The sequence below is a fragment of the Cuculus canorus genome, chromosome 4 (genome assembly GCF_017976375.1).
Source record: "Cuculus canorus isolate bCucCan1 chromosome 4, bCucCan1.pri, whole genome shotgun sequence".
Lineage (NCBI taxonomy): Eukaryota > Metazoa > Chordata > Aves > Cuculiformes > Cuculidae > Cuculus > Cuculus canorus.
This window is the reverse complement of record NC_071404.1, coordinates 27096541-27118575: the sequence shown is the minus strand read 5'-3', so window position 1 is coordinate 27118575 and position 22035 is coordinate 27096541. Positions and strand designations below refer to the sequence as shown.

The following is a 22035-nucleotide window of genomic DNA, read 5'->3' as shown; positions in this document are numbered from 1 at the left end:
TCACTAGCTGTGCCATTCTCCTACCTACTTTGTTAGACTTCTTTCCATTTTTATTCAGGCATTGTAAGAGCCTTTTATTATTGAGCTTACATTACAGTATATTAATGTCTATAAATTCCCCATGAATCTCCTATATAGCACATTCCCACCATAAAAAAAATACATTACCCTGTTAGCATCTACTCTTTTTGTTTTCCTCCTGTCTATGTACATATTTGTTAGAAAGGCCACATTCAGGAAAGATTTGGGTTTTCTTCAATAGGTCCAGCTGACTGAAAGACACTATCTTAATGATCATAAGATGTTACTCTAACATTAGAATACAACACCCCCTTCCCCCGAGCTACTGGTGCACTCAGATAATTTCAAGAAGTCTTTCTTTCCCAAATCAGAAAGTGTCAGGAGGAATTGAAGGAACAATTCACAGTAGACAAGGCAGTTGGGCGACTTTTAATCTCTTAAGTATAAATATGCATATAACATAATTGCCAGCTTTGACATAAAAACATTGGAACAGCGAAGTAGTTATTTATAGGTCATCAACAATAGTTTGTATCCCACATTCTAATATAAAGAATAGATACATGTTTATATATGTGCCTGTTAATATTTATGTTCCTTACAAAGAAAAATAAAGTCTGTCAATTGCAGCATAGAACAATTGACATGACAGAAAGAAAAAAACCCATGGTACAGCATTTCAACTGAAATATGCCTTTTTTGGTGCTATTGCCCCCTTATAAGTGTGTGCTCATGTGGTTTTTTTTTCCCTGAGAGCTGTGAAAACTGACATTTTTTATTGTCTTCTCAGACGTGGGAGGCAGCCATTTCTAAATCATTTTGGGCAGTCTACCACTGCAAATTTTACTTTATTCTTATTCCTTTATGGCTTTTATGAATACTATTCTGATAGTGACAACAATTAGGTTGGCTGCAAAATCAAATGTAGATTGCTATTAGTACTTAATACTGACTTTTGCATTCACATATGTTAATTTACTGTGCTCTTCTTTGGAGTCTTGTCACTTTCATAATTTTTCCTTTAAAGCTGTCATTAATTTATCATTACAATATCTTTTGTAGCTTTCTTTTGTGAATCAAGCCCCCTGTATGACAAAGAAATTCTATCTTTATATTCTGATTTGGTTCTTCAGCGGAACATCAGGGAGAAAATATCAAGTATACAAAGAAAGAAGAAAACACATATATTGAAGTTACAAACAAATATTCATATTTCACTATGCTATTTTGTCTCTTGCAGAATGAAATGAGTAGACAGTAAGTTCTAAAGCATTATGAATTATTATTTTATGCTCTATATAAACAGTTTCATACCAATGAAATATCAGTATAACTGACACAGAAGCAAAGACTTTAGTATATCTCTGATGCTGCATTGCGTGTGAATTCTTTTACATTGATCAGTACTCTCATCATAGCAAATGAGGCTCTTCAAGGACTGCAGAAGTGTTTATATGTCCAGTGCCAAAATGGTATCGAAGCACTTACCTCCTGTTTAGGCACTTCACTCATATTAATTTCAGTGAATTAGGATAGATTCTTGTATATCCTTTACAGTTCTGGCCTTAAGTGTTCTGCAGAATCAGAGCCACGCTTGACATTTCCTCTTCCTTTTTCACTTAGCCAACAAGAATATGGATGTAAAATACAAGAAGTTTGGATATTACCAGAACATGACATTTCTTAGTTTTGTGCATATAAAGACTCAAGCATAATCTTATACTGAAAAAAGTACTGTATATTATACTTTCTTTGATATTTTCTCACTCAATGAAGAAGGAAAATATCATTATGAATGTCCATTCCAATATTAGATAACCTACAGCAAACAGGAAAAATCTATACTGAGTTTAGTGGAGCCATAATTTGTACTACTGTAGGGAGTTCCTGAAATAAACACTACTGCATTAATTTCTATGTGCTACACTGTAGATATATACCCACTCAGACATTAAGTGCCTACTTATCAGAACTCCTGAACACCACAAACATAAGCTGAAGCCAAAAGGAGCTGTGATTATGCAGACTTTATCAAAACCAGGAAAATCAAAATCTTTATTGACAAAACAGTACCAGTCAGACTGTAGCTGCTCCAGTACAAGTGTGTATCACTACATGGACGTGCTAGGTGTACCTGATGTTTCTGGATTTGATTCAACTTAGGTTCATAAAGCACTGTTGGTGACAAAATATGAGATTCCCTGTCCTGATGACAGTGAAAAAGAGCAGAGTCATATAAAATCTGTTGCTATAGCAAGTGATCATATTATATGTTTAATATTCAGGAGTCAGGAGTTAATGATATACAACCTAACTTCACTATAATGAAACAATATGGTACCAGATACATATGTTTGTTCTGTTCATGTGATGATTTTAGCAGGCTCTGGGAAATTGCTGCTTCAGAATAAGAAAGAAAAGAGCAGCTGAGCAGAACATCAATACACAGTACTTCTATGGAGATCACTTCACATTGATCACCATTTAAAAGATATTTTTTAAAAAGATAAATCAAGGAAGAAGGAAAAAAAAACAGTACATTCAAATGCTAAATACAGCCTTCACTGAGAAAAGTGAGAAAAATGTCATTGTCATACTCTGGATACACTTACATAACTGTTCATGCTATTATGCCTAATTAACAGCAAGCTAACAGATTCTTGCTTTGGGGATGTTTATATACAGAATATGCTAAATGTAGAGTTCGCTACACCAAAGTTAGATTTTACATAGAATGAGGGCAGTGTAAATTCACATAGAAAACATATTTCTGCTTTGAAAAGGCGCTATGAGCCTAAGTACTTTGGGAATGCTAATTCTGACTGCTAATCTTAACGATGAAAAAGAAATTGTTGCATTCTTCATGGAACAAATCCAATAACATAAAATATCAAATTATTCTCATATATGTTAGAATAAAATAATAAAATTGATATATTTTAATGAAGCTGGACTACCTTGATATTGTTCTTTCTTCTGTTTTTGCTTTGCTATTGTAGCATAGTATAGGGAATACTCCAAAGAGATACAGTATTAAAGAACAGGCTTTATTTTAACTTTCATAAATGACTCTGGACCCAAAGAACTCATCAGGTAAAGCTTATGCAGCTTTTGCTGTGAATAATTCAAACAAATCACTTCAGCCACAGTATGACAGAGCTGACTTCACAGCGGTAACCTCCGTAAATACTGTCAGAAAACAGATACATTAGCTATTAGTGACTGAAACTTCCAGTCCTTGGGAAGTAAAACTTTCCAAATTCTTTCTTGGTTAACATGTCTGACAAAACATCTCATCAAGCCGTTTGGTTTTTTTCCCTGAGAATGCATCATCTTTGAAACCTTAATAAGTACTTGCTATATTTCATATACAAATTACATTAGAGCAATGGACTACTATGGACTGTAAAGAAAAAAGCTCCCATAGTCTCAGAATCAAGTGTGCAGACCAATTTCTTCTGATTTCAGTCCCAGCAGAACAACTAAACATCTATAATACTAATCTAAATGTATGCAGCATTGTTTAGGCCCTGAACGTACCCATTGCAGCAGCACTACCTTTACATGTATGAGTGCTTCTGTTGAACTCTGAGAATTAATTACATAAATAAAAACATTCATAAATTCTTGTAGGAAAGACTTCCAATTGTTTCAGAATAATTCAATGCTACTTATAAATAATTTTAAGGTTTTAAAAAGATGAATTTTGGGGCTAGAAAGAAAATGTGATACAGAGAAGAGCTAATAAGGACCAAAGGCAACATATATATTGAAATGAGTCCTGGTTGGCAAGCTCAGACTCATTAGAAAAGCCATTTCTTCGGAATGATGCTTTGTTGCCAACAGAAATAAGATGTAAAAGAACAAGAAAGATCTAAGAATTCTTAACAGGAAAACATTAATAACTGGGAAAAGGAAAGAAATTACAAGCAAAAGGAGAGAATTGTTAAAGTGGCCAATGCGTTGAAGCCTTACTGAGCCAGTGTACAACAGCATTAGAAATAGGATTCTGCTGGCAGTTTCTCACACTCTTGTCTTCAATTTTAATGTCATTTTTTGGGCTGATAACTTTTTGAAAGACAACATAATCATCTTAAATGCTTATGAGGTGATTTCTGTAATTATTGCAGATCCGTTCACAGTAATCAACTGGAACTTTTTCAGCATGATGAGCTACTCTTCCTGCCTGATCCTGCAATACAGGACAAAGGAACTATTCCTTTTGACTACACTGGGAGTCTGCCAGAAGAATCTTCTCCTTACTAAAAAAGTGCACCTAATTTGTTCATTTGCTGGGATTACAGAATTTTCATAATTCTCTCTCCAAGAACCTCCAATTAAATGTCCAATTTCCATGTTTGTTCTTCTCTTAAATATTATCCTCTACTTTGTCGTTCATTTTCAGTAGAGAAATAGGATGTATTTTACAATTTAATTTGAAAATTGGTTAGGTATCCTTCAGTTCATGTTACAAAATGATATTAAAAAATAAGACTGCAGTAGCAGGAATTACCTTGGATAGCATTAGTGAATGCTTTTTTTTTTTTTTTAAATAACTCTGAAGTGTGTCTTTGAAACAAATTTCTTGTGAAGGAAACTCTCACTTCCATCTCTCTCTTTCTCAGAAACCCTAAGTATTTTATTTAATAGTTTTTAGCACATATAATTTCACAAGAGACTACAGAAACATTTTTAATATGTAAAAAAATTACCTTTTGTTGGGTACATCAGTTCAAAACCTGTCTGAGCAATAAGCCAAGTAAATGTATTAATTTCTGATATCCTAGTTTCCATTTCAGAAGTGGACAGTCTGAGCAGCAGTAAATGCATACTTATATCTGCATGAATTTTTCATAAGGATGACCTAGTTGTTCTACATAATATGGTCTGGATGATTTTCCTGACCCTCTTCTCTGTCATTTCCCCTTCTCTCAGCATGATCCTCTCAGAAAAGCCTAGATTTATCATGTGGGTTGGTCAAACCAGCCCTCTGACTGATTCCAGGAAGGACTACAGTGAAAAGAAGCTTTTTGCTTAGGAATGTGTCCTGTCTGTGCCCCTCCAGGCTGCCTTCCAAGGCTGTTGTTGCTGCCCTTTGCTTGCACCAGATTTTCGCCCGCGTTTTTTTTCCTCTGCTTTAGGCATCAGAAACCTACACATACCTGAAACTTAAGGATATTTTTTCTTATGTACTTGTAAATTTATTTGTGTCTTTTACTGGCCTTAGACTTCACTCAAATAACACTGCACGATACTGCTACGCTACGCATCATATAAGAAGATGCTTCTTACTCCACAGAGCACAAATATGTTCTCATAAAAATCACCTTTGGAATTTATATGAGCTTTTTTCATCAACTCAAACAAACTCATTGTTGGGCCTAACACATACTTATTCACAGAGGAAACTATAAGCTGACCAAATAACAGACTGCATGCAGGAGTTTAATACAGAAGTGACTAAAGCATTTGGTATAAGGATTTTTCAGCATTTGGTATAAGGATTTTTCAAGTGCTTCAGGCAATGGCTGTTGAGCCTAGAAAGAATGAAGCACTGATTCTCTCTTCTTTCCCTGATAATCCCAAGGAGAAACTTCTTCTTTCCCTGAGTAATAAATTAACATTTCTTTTATGCATGACTTCTATGCAACCTGCCAAACTTGGGCAATTTTACGTGGTAAATGATCTCACTCTAACATTCGTCAAGCTACATATCCTTAGATCATATATCCTTACAAATACAAGTCACTAGAGAGAAGGTTTAAGATACAGTTCTGCTGTAGCCATGGGCTTCTGGAGATGAGAAAGAGATGTAGTTGTTCTCTTGCTAATGGCACTGCATCGGATACGACTCTAGCTCAGTGCCGTTCATGGGTACAATGCTACAGTGTCACAGCAATGCGGTGCTCAGGCACGAATTGCATTAAGGATGGGCAAAATATTATTCTGTATTACACAGAACAGGGTGGATGTGAAATCTGTCCTCTTGGAAACAGCAGAAATATTTCAACTGAATCCTCCGGAGAAATAATAACCCCTGCAGGCAAGAACAAAACAACGAATACTGTCTGCTCTTGTGCCTTAAGGATTTAAGCATAAAGAAATATATGACAAAATGGTCAATTAACAACGATGCCCTGCTTTCTTGGTGCCAGGCAGTTTGAATGATTTTTCTGACCTTTAGGAGCATTTCAAACAAAATAACCGTGGATAGAGAGAGAATTTTGCTTAATTCCATACTGTCACCCCCATTTTCAAAACTATTAATCGTTTCAGGAAGTGGTCAAGAAGGGGCACTGCAGAAATCTTTCCTGCGTGCTTGTTCTCTGATAGAAGCAATTTCAGTCCTACATAATTCTTATGTTTGAAGCACAACGTATCTAGTTTTCTAGAAGACTTTGCTCAGTCTTTCCAACACTCCTCACCCAATGGGTGAGTGATGGATACAACTCCCCTAACATTAGCTATGTAAAAGCTAGGAGTTCTTTACCAAAATCAGAGGGAGAAAGATACCACCATAGACTGACCCATTCCGCCTTAAAAGAGGTATCTACAATAGGTGGGATGAAGTGCTGTAGAGATGTCTGTATTACAGCTTTAAAAGTGAGAAGTCTACACAAGCAGTTTAGAGAACGTGACTAAGGTTTGTGTAACAGATGAAGGAAACTCACTTTCTTCATCACTGCACTGTCATGAGGAGGTAACAGACTGCAACTGCATCTGCCTGTGAATTGATGTCTTTTACCCCCAGGCCTGAAATGACATTATTTAAATGAAGAACAAGTTCGACTCCCACCTCTACGTAACACAATTAAGGATATAAACTTTAACTTTTAATGGAACATATAAACCAAAGCTAAAGCGTTCCCATGCATGAACCACTGAGCACAACAGAGTCACATTTAGATTTGGCACTGGTAGTCACAGAAATGCAAGCCAGGTTTAGGCCTCAGCTTCTACTGGCAAGAGCAATTGTAAACCTTTCATCCAACACATGGGCACAAGTCTGTGCTCTAATAGATTCCAGCAGCACAGCCTGAAAATACATGCATCAGAAATCTGGATGCAAGCGACTTGCAGCTCCGCTAAAAACAAAACAAAAGAAAATTAATGTATCTTAAATAGCGTACAACTTTAGTTGTTTCATAGCCAAGAATCCACATGGTAATGTGTTACAAATAAAAATCTGCGCCTGGCATCTGGATTCTAATGGTAACTGACTCTCTTTTCTGCTCTGAATCACCCCAATACCACTGTCAAACTAGAGAGCACACCAAGCTTCTCCGAAAGTCAAGATGTTAGCATGCCACGTCCCAGGGAAGCAGCAGAACATCAAATATGGCATTTGTGTCCCACCAGGGCCTGTGAGATTTGCACCACCAGCACGGCTGTACACAGTTTTCTTTTATGCCCTCAATTAAACTGCCCCTTTCCCTCAGGGTAAAGGCATGCTGATACAGGGATGGTGGTGAAAAACGCTGCCACATGCATCCCGGAGGATGCTACTTTTGGAAGGACGACCATCACCGTGGCGCTCGGCGAGTGCGGATGGGAGCGAAAGCTCAAAGGGGGCAGAAGGACTCGGGGGTAAGGCGAGGAGGGGACATCCAAAGAGAACCCAAAGCGCCACGCCGGCGCGGCGGGGGGAGGAGCCGGGGCAGGGGCACGGCTCCCCCCTGGGCGCTTTGCCGCGTGGAAGGCGGCTCCGCGCCGGGCAGGTGAGGGCCGCGCCGCGGGGCGAGCGGAGCAGAGGCGCTGCCCAGGCGCTTCCCGGCGCTCCGGGCGGCGGGGGAAGGAGGAGGAGGAAGGAGGAGGAGGAGGAAGAGAAGGAGGGGTGGGGTGGGTGGAGGGGAGGGAGGCCTCCTTTTTTAGGAGGGAGACCCTCCTTCGCGGCCGCCCGCTCGCAGCCATGGCTTTGAAGGAGGCGGGCGGCAGCATCCTGCCCATCAGCGACATGGTGTCGGGGCCGTCGGCGTTCCCCGAGGTGGTGGAGCTGAACGTGGGGGGCCAGGTGTACGTGACGAGGCACTCCACGCTGCTCAGCGTCCCGGACAGCACGCTGGCTACCATGTTCTCGCCCTGCCGGGGCGGCCCGGCGGCGGCTCGCCAGCTGCCCAGGGACAGCCGGGCGCGCTTCTTCATCGACCGCGACGGCTTCCTCTTCAGGTACGTGCTGGATTACCTGCGGGACAAGCAGCTGGCGCTGCCAGAGCACTTCCCCGAGAAGGAACGGCTCCTGCGGGAAGCCGAGTACTTCCAGCTGGGCGACCTGGTGAAGCTGCTGTCGCCCAAGGTCACCAAGCAGAGCTCGCTCAACGACGAGGGCTGCCAGAGCGACCTGGAGGACGGCAGCTCGCAGGGCAGCAGCGACCGGCTGCAGCGGGCGGCGCTGGACAAGCGCTCGGGGTTCCTCACTGTGGGCTACCGCGGCTCCTACACCACTGTGCGGGACAACCAGGCTGACGCCAAGTTCCGCCGCGTCGCCCGCATCATGGTGTGCGGCAGGATCGCCCTGGCCAAGGAGGTCTTCGGAGAGACCCTCAACGAGAGCCGCGACCCCGACCGCCCCCCCGAGAAGTACACCTCCCGCTTCTACCTCAAATTCACCTACCTGGAGCAAGCCTTCGACCGGCTCTCCGAGGCGGGCTTCCACATGGTGGCTTGCAACTCCACCGGCACCGCCGCCTTCATCAACCAGTACAGGGACGACAAGATCTGGAGCAGCTACACCGAGTACATCTTCTTCAGTAAGTGCTGCCGCTGCCCCTTCCACCCGCGAGGGGTGCGTGGAGGTGTGCGGGTCGAAGCGCACCCGCACCCCCCGCACTCCAACCCTTCGTGTCCCAAAGCAACACGTAGCTCGAGATAAATTGGGGCTGCCCCCTTTACCCTCTCGTTCAATTCAAATTGTGTGTTGTGGTTTGGGGGTGGGTGGGACGGGGCTGCCTAATGCTCCATCCGGAGCGCGGCGAGGGAGCGGCTCCCCCCAACCCTTAGAGGTGTTTTGGCGCTGCTTCCGCCTTTTGGTGCCTAACGTGGACCGGGGAAAACCATCCCTCCCGCACCTCCTGCCCCGCGTCGGGGTCTCCCGGGGGCCGGGGGGGGTCTCAGCCCCGCGCTGGCCCCGCCGCGGCGGGTTGCGGTGCTCCCTCCCAGCGAGATGGTGCGGAGATTGCACCGGCGGAGCCCCGGGCGAGGATGGATTTTAATGTTTTATCGCTGCGTTTTCCTCCCAAGGGAGCGCACTGCGCCTGGGCACGGTCAGCGAGGGCACGGCCAACTTCCCGAGGAGCCAGAAACAGTCTGGCTCCAAGCGTGGGGGGAAGGAAAAAAGGCAATGACACACTCCTTAGGCTGTATACAGCTCCTGAACAACTCCGCTACTTGGCTGTGGGTACCCTTAAAGGTTTCAGGTCACTAGCAAACAGGAAAATCGAGCACTGACGAATGAGTTTCAATCTGGCAAAGTATGTAGTGCTATGTAGGGCACTAGCTGGGCAGTGGTTTCGGGTGATGAAACTGCGCTGGATGGAGAACACCAGCCCCCGGCAGAGGTTTGTCTTTGAAAGGCAGAGGCAGCCTTAAGCAGTACAGATGTGTTTGAGAATCGAGTGAGCGTGAGGAAGAAACGTGTTGTCCGTTGACTTTTCTCTTCTGCCTCTGTGTAGACTCAGCTCCCTAAGCGCAGGAGGGATGCTTTGGCAGAGCAACTGCCTGCCTCTGCTGAGGTGGGAGATGCAGCCTCTCACTGACTTCATCAGTAGGGCAGGTACACAGAAGCAACCTGTTTTGTGCGCAAAACTGGATCGAGGCACGGTATTTAATAGAAGAGAGAAATGTGAATCGTTTTCTACTTGGAGGACAGATTAATTAAATACTTTACACTGTTCTGTGATATATAGGGGGTGACTACCTTTTGCTGGGCAGGTACTTCAAATCAGTCTTCAAAACTATATTAAAACAATTTGTGAAGATTCATTGCGTAACCTGCCACCAGTCATATTTCATGAAGATATGTATAAACTGAGCTATAGGCAAGCTATAAATTCTTCTAAGTGGACTTTTATCAAGTATTTTACATGATTATTAAATCTTCTTTCAGAGAAAAATCTATGCACTGATTTTCAAAATAGTAGAAATTCTTTATGGTTATTATCAAGACTATGAAATAACCTGTTCTGCTCAGAAATAGATTTTTTAGTTGCATAGTTATTTGTGTGCATTTGCGATGCTCGTAACATTTTAGGTTATTTTTTTTTGTGTATGTGTTATGATGCAGTTGCTGTATGGAACAGTGCTCTAATTCAGATCAGCGTTCCAAATTAATCCCTGGTGTAATACCACTGATTTACATGGAAAAATGCCAGGGATGAATTGAATGTTTTACATGAAGAGTTTTGTTTCAATTTTTAGTCTTCCAGCTTCCGATGTTGTGAAAAGTAAAACAATTGGGTAATGACTTCTGAGTGCTGAAAAGATGGGGAGCATGTTTTTATTTTAGTTGTTTGTTATGCATTTAGCAACCTTTTTGTTTAACAGTTTTGTACAGTTTTGTATGGCTAGATAGATTTTTCCAAAATACAGTAACATGGAGACAAAACTTAAAATCACCAAAACGGGAGGAGAAACAAGCAAAACACAGTGCCTGTGTTTATTTTCCCTTTTGTGTGTGTATGTGTTTTGTTTGGTACCTAAGTATCCAATTGATGGAGACTGTTTACAAAACAGTACTTTATTATTATTAAATGCCCTGGATGGCTTGGGTGTTTGCTGTTGCTTTGCCTGGCTGTTGCACAAGAATTCATTGAAGGGAGAGGAAATTTTGGAAGCCTTAGTGCTTTGCACCAGGGGTGGGAAGAGTGGTCACAGTTACTGGCTGTGGTTTCACCAACAGCATTTGCCAGGACTGTATGCCTTCCTCACTCACAAACAGACCTTAATACACAGAAAGGAGAAGAGCTATTCTGCAATTCACGTTTTTAATATTCTTTGAAACATGTCCCCATGAAGCCTAGAAAGGAAGCAGTTTCAGGTGGTAGGTTGCTGATTTCAAGACCACTGTCCAACCCAGGGCTGTGCCTTACAGACAAAAATACAAAGGCAAAGGACTTTGGGAACCTGTCCTGATTTTGACTGGTGTCTGAGACTTAATTTGGTGCTAGCAGAGAAGGAACCTAGTTTTATGTTCCACTGGAAAAAAACCCTAGCTGCATTGCAAATGTTATTCACAGCATGACCATCTGCAAACAGCAACTGTATTAGTTGTTGGTCTGTAATTCTATAGCAGCCACATAGACTTGTCTTTCACCATTTCTCCTGAGGACTTGTGGACAAATCTGTTTTCTTGTAATGATAGATAGCAACGTGATTGCAAAAATATGTATGGATGTGTACATTCTGCGTATTTCCTTAGGTCACTAGTAGTTGAATGAGTTTCTTACGGGGAGCTACTAAGGAACATTTGAAGACCGAAGGTGGCCTTTAATCTATGGTTTGTAGAACAGATTTTGGGTCTATTTCTAGTATTTCTTAAACTTTGGCAGGTATTTGGATGAAAATGACCACCTATGACTGTTTTAAAAAATGGAAATTATATTTTCCTAAACATTAATGCAGTTGAAATTCAGTTTGGGTACTACACAAGTTTACTTAATTTGTGGATTTCTTAATATCTAGGGTTGGATTAGGTGTTGCAGGGATCATTTGAAACCACTTACCAAGAAGTAACACTTTAGCCTTTGGCAACATGTCCTTACAAATACAGAGGCAGGCAGGTTTTTTCCTGTAAAAAACATGAGGTTCTTTTACCTCAGTGGTGTGCAAGCTGTCATGTATGCAATGACAGCTTCATTTGTCTACTCAATAACAGCATGGCCAGAGTTTAACTCGCACCTTGCATTGATGGCTTATTTCTGAAAAGTGCTCATAGGTCTGCTCTGTGTATCTATCCTCTCTCTTAATGGCCAATAAAAGGAGTAACTTCTAATGTGGTATAGAAAAGGGTCTACCAGAGCATACCACAACCTTTTCCTTTTTTTTTTCCTTTTTCTCCTGATAACTTGGCTTCATGCCTGAATGCTGTCAGGGTTCTCTAAGCTGTTGAGGCTTTCACCGAGGGTGGCTTGGGTCAGTAAATGTCACAGTAATTGCATATGCAGTTTGGAAAAGAGGCTCAAACTCTTTTGCTGCTTAGTTTCAAGCTGCCATTGAGGACACTGATTAACTATTTGTTGGTGTGCAGTAGGCAATGGCTTTCACAAAAGTTGCTTCTAGTTGAAGACTGGATGCTAAAAATAATGAGACCTTGCTTCGTGTGGCTGCAGGTAACACAACAGACCTTCTGTTATTAGCTGGTGTCTGTGTGAGGAATGGGTGCAATTTACATTTAGAAGCTTTTGTCCTTTTTTGTGTGGTTCACTACCTCTCGGTAGTGTTGTGTAATGCAGGATTGTCCATGTGTGCTATTACTATTTTTTTTCTTTGGTGGAATCTAAGTGGTCTTAATGGATTTTACATTTAACATATGCTATGCAATCTGACTTAGGGGTGTTGAGAGCATCGTGCCTAGCTGGAAGTTTTCTGTGCTGAACTGACATGTTTACTGTAAGAAAAATGCAGTAAAACTTCATGAAAAAAACTCTTGACATGTTTTCTCTTTGACACTCCTGTTTCACATGCGACATTTTGTGTTTCCTTGTCTTCTGTTTTTGTTTGTAACGGGTGACATTTGCATGAATTTTGGTGCTTATTTTCCACTTGAAGTCACAACATCCTGAGATTACATTGGTTGCTGTGCAAATTGTCATAAACAAGTGATAAGAATTTTATAATCACTGGGGAATAAGCAATTGGAAACAATGAACTTTCATGAAACAATACGATATTTTGAAAATAACCCCACAAAAACCAACAAAGCCAAACCGAGCCCCCCAACAGCAAGACACTCCCCCTCCCCAATATTATTTGTGTCTCTGCAATAAGAAGGAGAAAACAGAAGGTGACTCTTGAAACATGGGGAACAAGCATATACATATAATACTTTGAGATGCTAATTGGTCTGTGCCAAATCCAGTGCAACGTCCCACTGGGATAGTAAGAGGGTGGTGGGTTGGCAGGTAACCTTAAACTGCTCTTCTGAGGCTAGAGTGGTATGAGAGCCATTCTGCAGGTGGTTTCTGTGACCATGCCAAGCTCCATCCACCACTGCTTATTTGCTGGAGGTTTTGGTACATGGAGTGTGTATCTGTATTTGATATGGAGCAAATAGATCTGAAACGTGCTAGACTGAGGAGGGAAAGGAGTAAAGACAAAAGTAAAACAAGGATATTGTTTTTTCTTTTGTGGAACATGAAGGTGTGATCAAACTATTTACTGTGAGCCTGTATCAGAGCCTAAAAAGTTAGAGTACAAGTTTTTGGTGGTATGGGAATACACAAAGGGTTAATTTAGTATCAGAAGCACAATGTAGGAAAGCTGATTTCTGACAGAATCAAAATATAGGAACGATGTTTCTGGTAGGACTGTTGAGCAAAACCTTTTAAGAGGGATTCTGCAGGCAGTCCTGTGACTTTGGAAAACTGACATAAGACTTCAGGATATTCTGCCTTATTATTCCAGCTCAACTCTAATAGTGTTTATAAATAAATAAATTAATGACTGCTCTTTATCTTGCCATTCTTCCAAAATATATGTCCCTGAATATGAAGAGATCAATCAAAGTATATAGTCATAAATTACCAACATAAGAGTATCTTTCTTATGTCATCACTTGACATAATTTGTGATAATCTAGACTACTGAAACTGGTATTCTGATTTTAGTCATAATTTGAACCAAGAGACTCTATTTGAGAATGATTTTAAAAAGTGAGATTAAAAAGAAGTTTAAACAAATTCAGCTTTTTAATAAATAAATAATGAACACAGCCTCCTTTGCTCTTACACCTGGTGCAAAGACACTACTGCAGTAAACAAATATGCCAAGAACCTTTTTTTCCCCCTTACATTTCAATAGAAACATGCATGACTTGATACAATGATTTGTGACCCGTTTTTAATAATTTTATCAGGTTTTTGCTGTCATTACAATAAAATTATATTTTTAAGTCCTGTGGAGGCACTTTAATATTTGGAGCTGAGGACTGAAACTGTTGTGTAGCATTTTAAATGTAAAACTAGAGATTATCTGAGAAAATTAACTATCCTGGATATCATATGCCAGGATCAATACTAGATAAGCAATAAGCACCTTGATACAAGCAGCTGTTATTTCTGGTGCTGCAAAATGGAAACATAGTGGTTTTACTATCATCCCAGATTTGTACTTCTTGTGGACGCTGACTTTGCTGTATCTGTAATATTTTGCAGGAAACTGTTTCTTGATGTCAGATCACTTCATACATTTTCAGCGATTTATGACAGTAGTTGCAGGGAAGTGTTTACTTTTCCACTGTAGGATAAGCAAATCATATTTTTTTTTATTGCCAACATGAACTTCCAGTTATCTACTGTTCAGGTACAGAATTTATGTGTACAAAAGTTTTCTGTATAATATTATTCAAGGCACGATATAAAATTAAAACATCACTGCTAATAAAATACATTTTGCAATATAACTGCTTTCTCAGTATGATATGGCTGGTATTTCACTGCTGATTTTCTCCTTTGCAGTAAATACCAAATTTGTTATACTGTGATGACAATTTGAGCGGTGAACAAAAATCCACCAAGCATTGCATGAAGAGAGACTTCAGAGATTCTCATGTTATCTTCTTTCTGCCACCGTACCACCTTTAAATGTAGATCTCCAGAAATGAAAAACTGCTCTGGCAGCTCTCACAGATCACAGAAGCAGTATGCTATAGGAATGGGGAGAGACTGAAGTGGCAGTTTCTCTTCTTCGTCTAGCTGAACATCAGCATGGTCTGAACAAAGCATCCAGAAATAATCAGTCATGTTTTGTTGCATTATCTAGTTTAAGGGTGGGAAGTTTGATAAGCCAGGTACCTAGACAGGCAAAGAGGGAAAGCATGTAAGGTGATGTACACCTGTCTCATACCTCTAGGGTCCACGGCTGCTCAAGACTGGTGTGGTCACCACTGTAGTTCACAGCCAACTTAGCATTGTCCTGCGTTGTCTCAGCAACTAGGCAGATCCTGGGTGTCATTGCAGGAGAAATGAATAGACTAGCATGGCGGGGCTCTGGGTTTCTGCACTGATTTTCTGTCTCTAGTTTTGGATTACTTTACTGTCAGAGTGCTGTAAGAAGCCTCTTACAGAGTTAAGTTGATTGAGGTCATGTCTGCAGGGCTTTTTTGTACCACAGGCTGATTTGTTTGGTGGTAATTTGACTTGGTATAATTGTTGAAATAAGCTGGTATCACAATACCAGCTAACATCCTAACTTGGCAAGCAGGTGTTAGCTTTATATCCAAGGATGGTTTTATTTAATTTCTGCTTAAAAGACCCTTGTTTCTTAAAGGAGATGGAGTACTAATGGTACTCTTAAGTCATGTCTCTTATATAAACTGGGCTACTGAAGTCAAGTGGAAAATCCTTAAAAAAAATTACCATGCAGATTTCATTTTGCTTTAACAAATCAAATGTTTCTTGATGGATTTCCTGGGGACATTGTTGATTCCAGCTTGATAAAATGACATGGTTAGTTTGAGAAGAGATAATTTATACTCTACTATTTAAAATTCATATATTTACTAAAAGTTAGGAGAAAAAAGTGCTATGTCTAAAATAAAAATGTCATTCTCAGTAGTGTTTAAGTACTTCTCTTTAAATGTTTGTATGATTTTTATTTCTTACTTTTAAACCAGTAATGGCCATTGCACATTTAGCTTTTTCCTTATATAAATTCAGGATTATTCAGTGAATTTATTATTTTTCTTCTTTTTTTCTCTGACCTAAATGGGATTAATCGTATAAGTAGGGACTAAATGTGTGCAACTCACACATTCACAGCTTTGAGAAAGACCTTCACTGGAACTGAAGCAGTAAATATTCTTGGGCCAGTCTTTCACATAGAAGTGAAATTCAAACTAGATGGGTGATGATTTGGTTCCATAACTGTTTCTAGTGCACATAATCCTGGCAGGAAGTAAACAGTTATGTTTTGTAATTTCTGTGGCACTTGTAGAAACTAATGCCATTCCATTTTGGTTGCATTTTATCAAACTGTGGTAACAAAACTTGTCATGTTTGTTACATTTTGACAGTTTAGCTTCAAAAGACATGTTTAAAGAGTGGCATCTTGCTGCAAGGTTTCACTTCATTTATATCATTGCATTTCTAAATATTTTCAGGACTTCATGACGTGTAATAAATATCATAGTATTGGTAATGAGTGTTTCATGTTTGTAGCAACATAATGCATATAATGCTTTAAAACCGTTTATGCAAATATTATTTCTTCTTTATGGAATAACTTCTGTCTTGATACTGTCTTTCCCAAAGCTGCTCAAAACAGGATTCAAAGATAGGAAGCAGCATGTTTACCCATTCTTTGCCAGGCCTGCCTGGCCATGAACAGCATCAGGAATGCTCTCAGTTACAGCTGGTGCAACGATTCCTTCCTTAACATTTTGCAGCAGACAGTAGCTGGGTCAAAATTTAATTGTTCCCTTTCCCATTGCTTCCCGTATGCCTGAAGCCTATGGCAGAAGCTCTGAGTGAAGTTGTTGCAGAGAGACAGGGGCCACTGCCTGCGGGGACTGCCCCCGCCTCTGGACTGTGTGCACGTCAGGTTCGCTTTGTACTGCTCAAGTTGTGTACCCTGTGCCTGACCTGTTTTCTGTTCCTGTGACATGTACTTAGTGGATAAAGAAAACTAGAATAAATTACGGAATAAAAAATAATGGTGCTTCCTTTTGAAAGGATTACTATAACACTTTTAACAAAAAAAATTTAAATAACTCGATACATAGAGAACAACTCAGTCATCAGTGCAAGTACACACAGTAACAGTGGCTAATGCATTGAGGTAGTATGCTGCACATACCCTTTTGGGGGCAAGTAGTGGGTTGTGAAACTGAAGAAAGGAATCATTAATTTTTATTAATGAAATTAAATATTCCAGGAATTCACTTAGCAGATGTTCAGTCGTATTATACATACACAGTACAGAACTATTCTCTTTGCATCAGCACAAAGATATGATTCGGAAATGAAATCAGAGTATTTTATTTTTCACACAAGCGAACAACAATAACTCAAGATGTTTTTTTATCTTTTAACTTTCATCCTCTCTGGGTTTTACCCTTTAGTAGTAATAACAAATATTCCCAAAGAGAGATGAGTTGGTACTCAGGGACTCTTGTCACATTTTGTTGTAAACAGCAAAGCAGCTTAAGCTAGTAGTGAAATTGTTTTATTGAACATAGATGTTTCTAGGTTCTTGTAAGGATTACAGCTATGTCAGTGTATTCTACAGAAGTTGTTAGAAGCGTACTACTATTCCAAAAACTTTTTATGAGTAATATTTTCTATATGTCTCAGGTATCTGTGAAGCTCTTTATATTTATTAAATAATAGGAGGAAAAAAGGCCCAGAATTATATATGTACATGATTACATAAATACTGTGCAAAACAGTTATTTTCATAACCTCTTATTATCTAATTAAACCAGACCTTTTCCCCCCATCTGTTACTCAAATCCCCAGTAAAACTACCATACTACCAAAACTTTGAGTGATGACAAATGTCTATTTTGTGTATACAGAAGTATTCTCTTAACACTTCTTGTTCTTAATGCAAGGTTCATTCATTCTCATTAAAGGTCAAGAATATAAAATAATATGAAAATCAGCTACGAAAGGGTTAGAAGGCAGATAAAGTCAGTAAAACAGAGTGCCAACAGCCTAATTAGTGTAACACAGATGATACAGCGGAGAAGGACTAAAACAAAACAATGCTTTTTGCTAGTTTTTCTTAATAAATATGTTTTCTTTTCCTTTCTTCTCACAGTCACCCATTTATAGCCAGTCTCTTCTCACTATTGTTCTCTCCAGACAGCTGTTACTATTTTTGTTGTTAATGTCTCCTTTGGCTTTTGAGCTGATCTGAAGCAAACTGGATGCATGGCTACTCTTGCTTTTCTACCTATTTTTGTATTTCAGTGTTAGGGAATGTAAATCTCACTCATTCTGTCATTCTAAAAATAACAGTATACAGCCTGATAGAAGTGTGATCAGTATTGCTGAAGTTATCTGTGCTTAAGGGGAGGGGAAGGTTTCATCTATTTATGACACGAGAGAGAATGAAAGCATTGTTCAAGTAAAATTGTGCCTGTCCTCTCTTACTGCCAAAATTCTGGCATCAAATCCCACATTTGCATTTCTGAGTGCCTTACCTATTCGAAGTACCCCTTCTTCAGATAACTGTCATTATCTGTATGTCTAGATGAGCATTTTTATATTTAAAACAGTAAACCAAAATTACATAAGGAATATAACTGAGAGCATTGTAATTTGTAATCCTACTTGGAACTTTTACTTTCTAAGCACCCGTAGTCTTTAGTTTTCTCTGTAAGAATCCCTCAGAAAGCTTTGCATTATGTACCTGCTTTAGCTTGAAAACATCTACTCTGATCATTTATTTTTCCTATGAAGTTTCTTCACGCGGTGTGTTTATTTCTGGGGATGTTCTAAATAATGTTTATTAATGTTATAGATGGAGAGAAGACAAAATCTTATTTGTTTTTGTTACCACTTTCCAAAACCCACCTGGAATAACACATAATAATACCATCTTTTGGCTTGAAAGTAACCCTGTAATTCTTCAAAATTCTGAGACAAACGTTTCAGAAATGTCTCAGTGATTCAGTACGTGATATTTTGAGGACTGGCAAAATTTTTGAAAGTTTACCTCACAATCTACTAACTTTGTATCTTCCAATGATTTTTACGAATCTAGTATTCGAGCCTCCAGTCACAACGATGCTTACAGTTTCATTCATGTCCTTTCACTATTTATCTTATCCACCTGCAGCTGCTGAAGGAGTTTGGTGTCTAAATTGGTGGAATTATCCTCCTAAATAATTGCGTCTGTGATCACATTTAATTACAGGAAGAAGAATGTGCTCGTGGTAGAGGAGATTAGGTTAAACACTGTCTGTTTAATCAGATCCCTGGTGACTAACTTCTGGCAGTGGTTTCTTCCTAAATCCCGTTGCTGTGGATGTGATGGATAAAAGCTATGCAGCCTGTGCAAGTCCGTGTCGTCAGAAGGTGGTTTTGTTTTTCTGATTTGAGGGGTATGACACAGACTTAGGAGCAACCCTGAACTTCATTCACATCTGCCAAAACCATGTGTGGGCCTCATGGTGATTTTGGGTGGGCTTGGCTCTGTAGGACCCGGGGCTGGGAAGGGCAGAGCTGTGAGGAGCTGGAGACAGGCCCTGCTGCAGCCTTGGGGACAGCTGATCCTGGGGGTGGGGAGTTAGATGGTGTCCTGGGCTGGGTTGGGGGAGGCCCAGGGCTATCAGGGCTAGTACAGCCTGGTGGTGACCCCTTGGGACCTGGCAGTGTGGTCGCCACGCCTGCTGTCTATGAAAGCAGCTGCATACTCTAAGGATCTTTGGCCAGGTGCCATAATCATAGAACAGTTTGGGTAGGAAGGGACCCTTAAAGGTTATTTAGTCTAATCCCCCTGCAATGAGCAGGGACATCGACTACATCAGGTCACTCAGAGACTCATCCAACCTGATCTTGAGTGTTTCCAGGGATCTGCAACCTCTCTGGGCAACCTGGTCCAATGTTTCACCACCCTCATTGTAAAAACTTTCTTCCTTATATCTAGTCTAAATCTACTATCTTTTAGTTTAAAACTCTTCCCTCTTGTCCTACCACAACAGGAGCTGTTAAAAAGTTTGCCCCTATCTTTCTTGTAAGCCCCCTTTAAGTACTGAAAGACTGCAATAAGGTCTCCCTGGAGACTTTGGTTCTCCAGGCTGAACAACCCCAATTCTCTCAGCTTTTCTTCACAAGAGAGTGTCCCATTTTTGTGATCATTTTTGTGGCCCTCTTCTGGACCTGCTCCAACAGGTCTATGTCCTTCCTGTGCTGAAGGCTCAGGAATAGGCAAATTTGAATTTAGACTTCTGGTTTGGAAAATTTAGTTCTTCTTATGGTCTCGATAACTGTTGATAAATTGCACCTTTTTTGCCCCTTTTCTTATCCTGTGGTTATGTTACAGGTTTATCAATACAGAAATTGACATTTTGCCAAAATTCATCTTGATTTCTAGCAATGGTTAGCTCTCAGTCACTAATTTACTCAATTAAATCACTTTATAATAGTGAAAGAAATAGTAGTAAAAGCTATTTACTGTATTATCAAACAGTCATAGCAGGAGTATTGAAAGTTACTGGCTAACTGCTGCTGATTCAGATTAGATTGCCATAATTTCTGTTCAAGAAGGTGTATGGTATTGGACTGTGGATCAGTAAATTAAGACTATTAACTGTTACATGTGGTAGCCATGTAACACGCTCAGCTTTCAGGTTTCTTAACAGATCTACAAGTTTATTGATAAAAAGAAAAACATTTCCCTGTTTAAGCAGTCAGGCATTGGAGCAGGCTGTGCAGCAATGCTGTGCACATTGTGCATCCTTGGAGATTTTCAAGACTCATCTGGGTCAAGCCCTGATAACCTGGTCTGACCTGATAGCTGACCATGCTTTTGAGCAGGAGATTGGACTAGAGACCTCCTAAATTATCCTGTGATTTGATTCTCTGATGTGATTTAACATGACGTTGGCTATTTGAAATCACTTCTTGGGAAAGGAAGAGTAAACTGCTGCAGCTAAATGAAGTAGATGCTAAGGAGCTATAAATTCTGATTATTCTGAAAATCACAAGCTTCAAAGCCTTAACTTTATGTTATCTCTTTACTTAATTTTGAGGGTCCTACGTGAAGAAAGAAATGAAACGAATGCTTTCTGGCCCAAATTCAAAGCCATAGAATGTTAAATAGGCCACAGGTAAGATAGTACTTGGAAAAATTGTTGAAAAATAGCTTTGGATAGCACTGTGGTTGTTGATCATATGTTGCCTGAGGAAAGTTATCTCAGAAATTTAGCAAGTTGTTATTATTTGAACTTCTAACCATTTTTATAATCACTCTTCAGTTAAATTCTGTCGGTCCTATCTGTCATGAAGGTATCACCTTAAATTTCTTTGGGGTGTTCCACATTTTGGTATATTTCATCAGCATTCAGTTTCTTTAATGTGACATATTTTTCTGCTTGAGCTTTTCAAACTCTGTATTTTTGCCCTAGCAGAGCTTGAATCAATTTAGTAGCAACTGCAAAAATGATGAGCAGGATTTTTTTTTTTTGTAGACTGGAAAACTTAAAAAAAATAATCATAAAGCAAACATGGATAATGCTGAATTACTTTTTAGTAATTCATTGCTGAATGAGTGCATACTATAACAGCAAGATATAATAGCAAGATAGTTAATTATTAGGAGATTTAAACAATTTGGGTGTTTTTTTCTTCAAAATTTAATGTAAGAATGGAACACGGGGCACTATAACTAGGATTATACAAAAAATATTGGATGTTTCTCTTGATTTTCCCACATTACTTAAAGATAGTTGAAGTGATGTGTCTGGAGACTCTTTGCTGCTAAAAATTCTCTTATGACAACAAACTAAAATAGAGGTATTTCTTGCATTCACTGACATCTATTATATAAATATACATTTATAGTCATAGAGAAGAAACATAATGAAAAGATCTTAAGACAGCTCTTATATCATTTGAAGGTTGTCAAAATACTTTTGATGCCAACAGAAGAATACAATTTGTGCCCGTAATATGTTTTCTTCTCTATAGTTATTCTCCTGGGCAGGACATACATTGTTGAGGTACAGTATATTTCCATTGGCATTCGTGGAGGGATCAGTCAGACTGGTACTTATATACTTTTTATGAGCTCACCTATATTCACTTGGAGAAGATTTAGGTGTCCCGGTGGTGTTAACTAGTCTGTTCCTTTATG

General features: G+C 39.7%; 1 protein-coding gene across 2 annotated transcripts in view; it reads left to right on the top strand.

Annotated features, from left to right (window-relative positions):
* The first annotated feature begins 7889 nt into the window (after nucleotides 1-7889).
* Nucleotides 7890-22035, top strand: part of KCTD8 (potassium channel tetramerization domain containing 8) — a 98886-nt gene continuing 84740 nt past the window's right edge. For both annotated transcript variants that reach the window (XR_008449843.1, XM_009559975.2), the window contains exon 1: nucleotides 7890-8768. Coding sequence is in view for 1 of the 2 variants with exons in the window: in XM_009559975.2 (XP_009558270.2) it covers nucleotides 7931-8768 (838 nt within the window). In the remaining variant the exon portion in view is untranslated. The remainder of the gene's footprint in view (nucleotides 8769-22035) is intronic.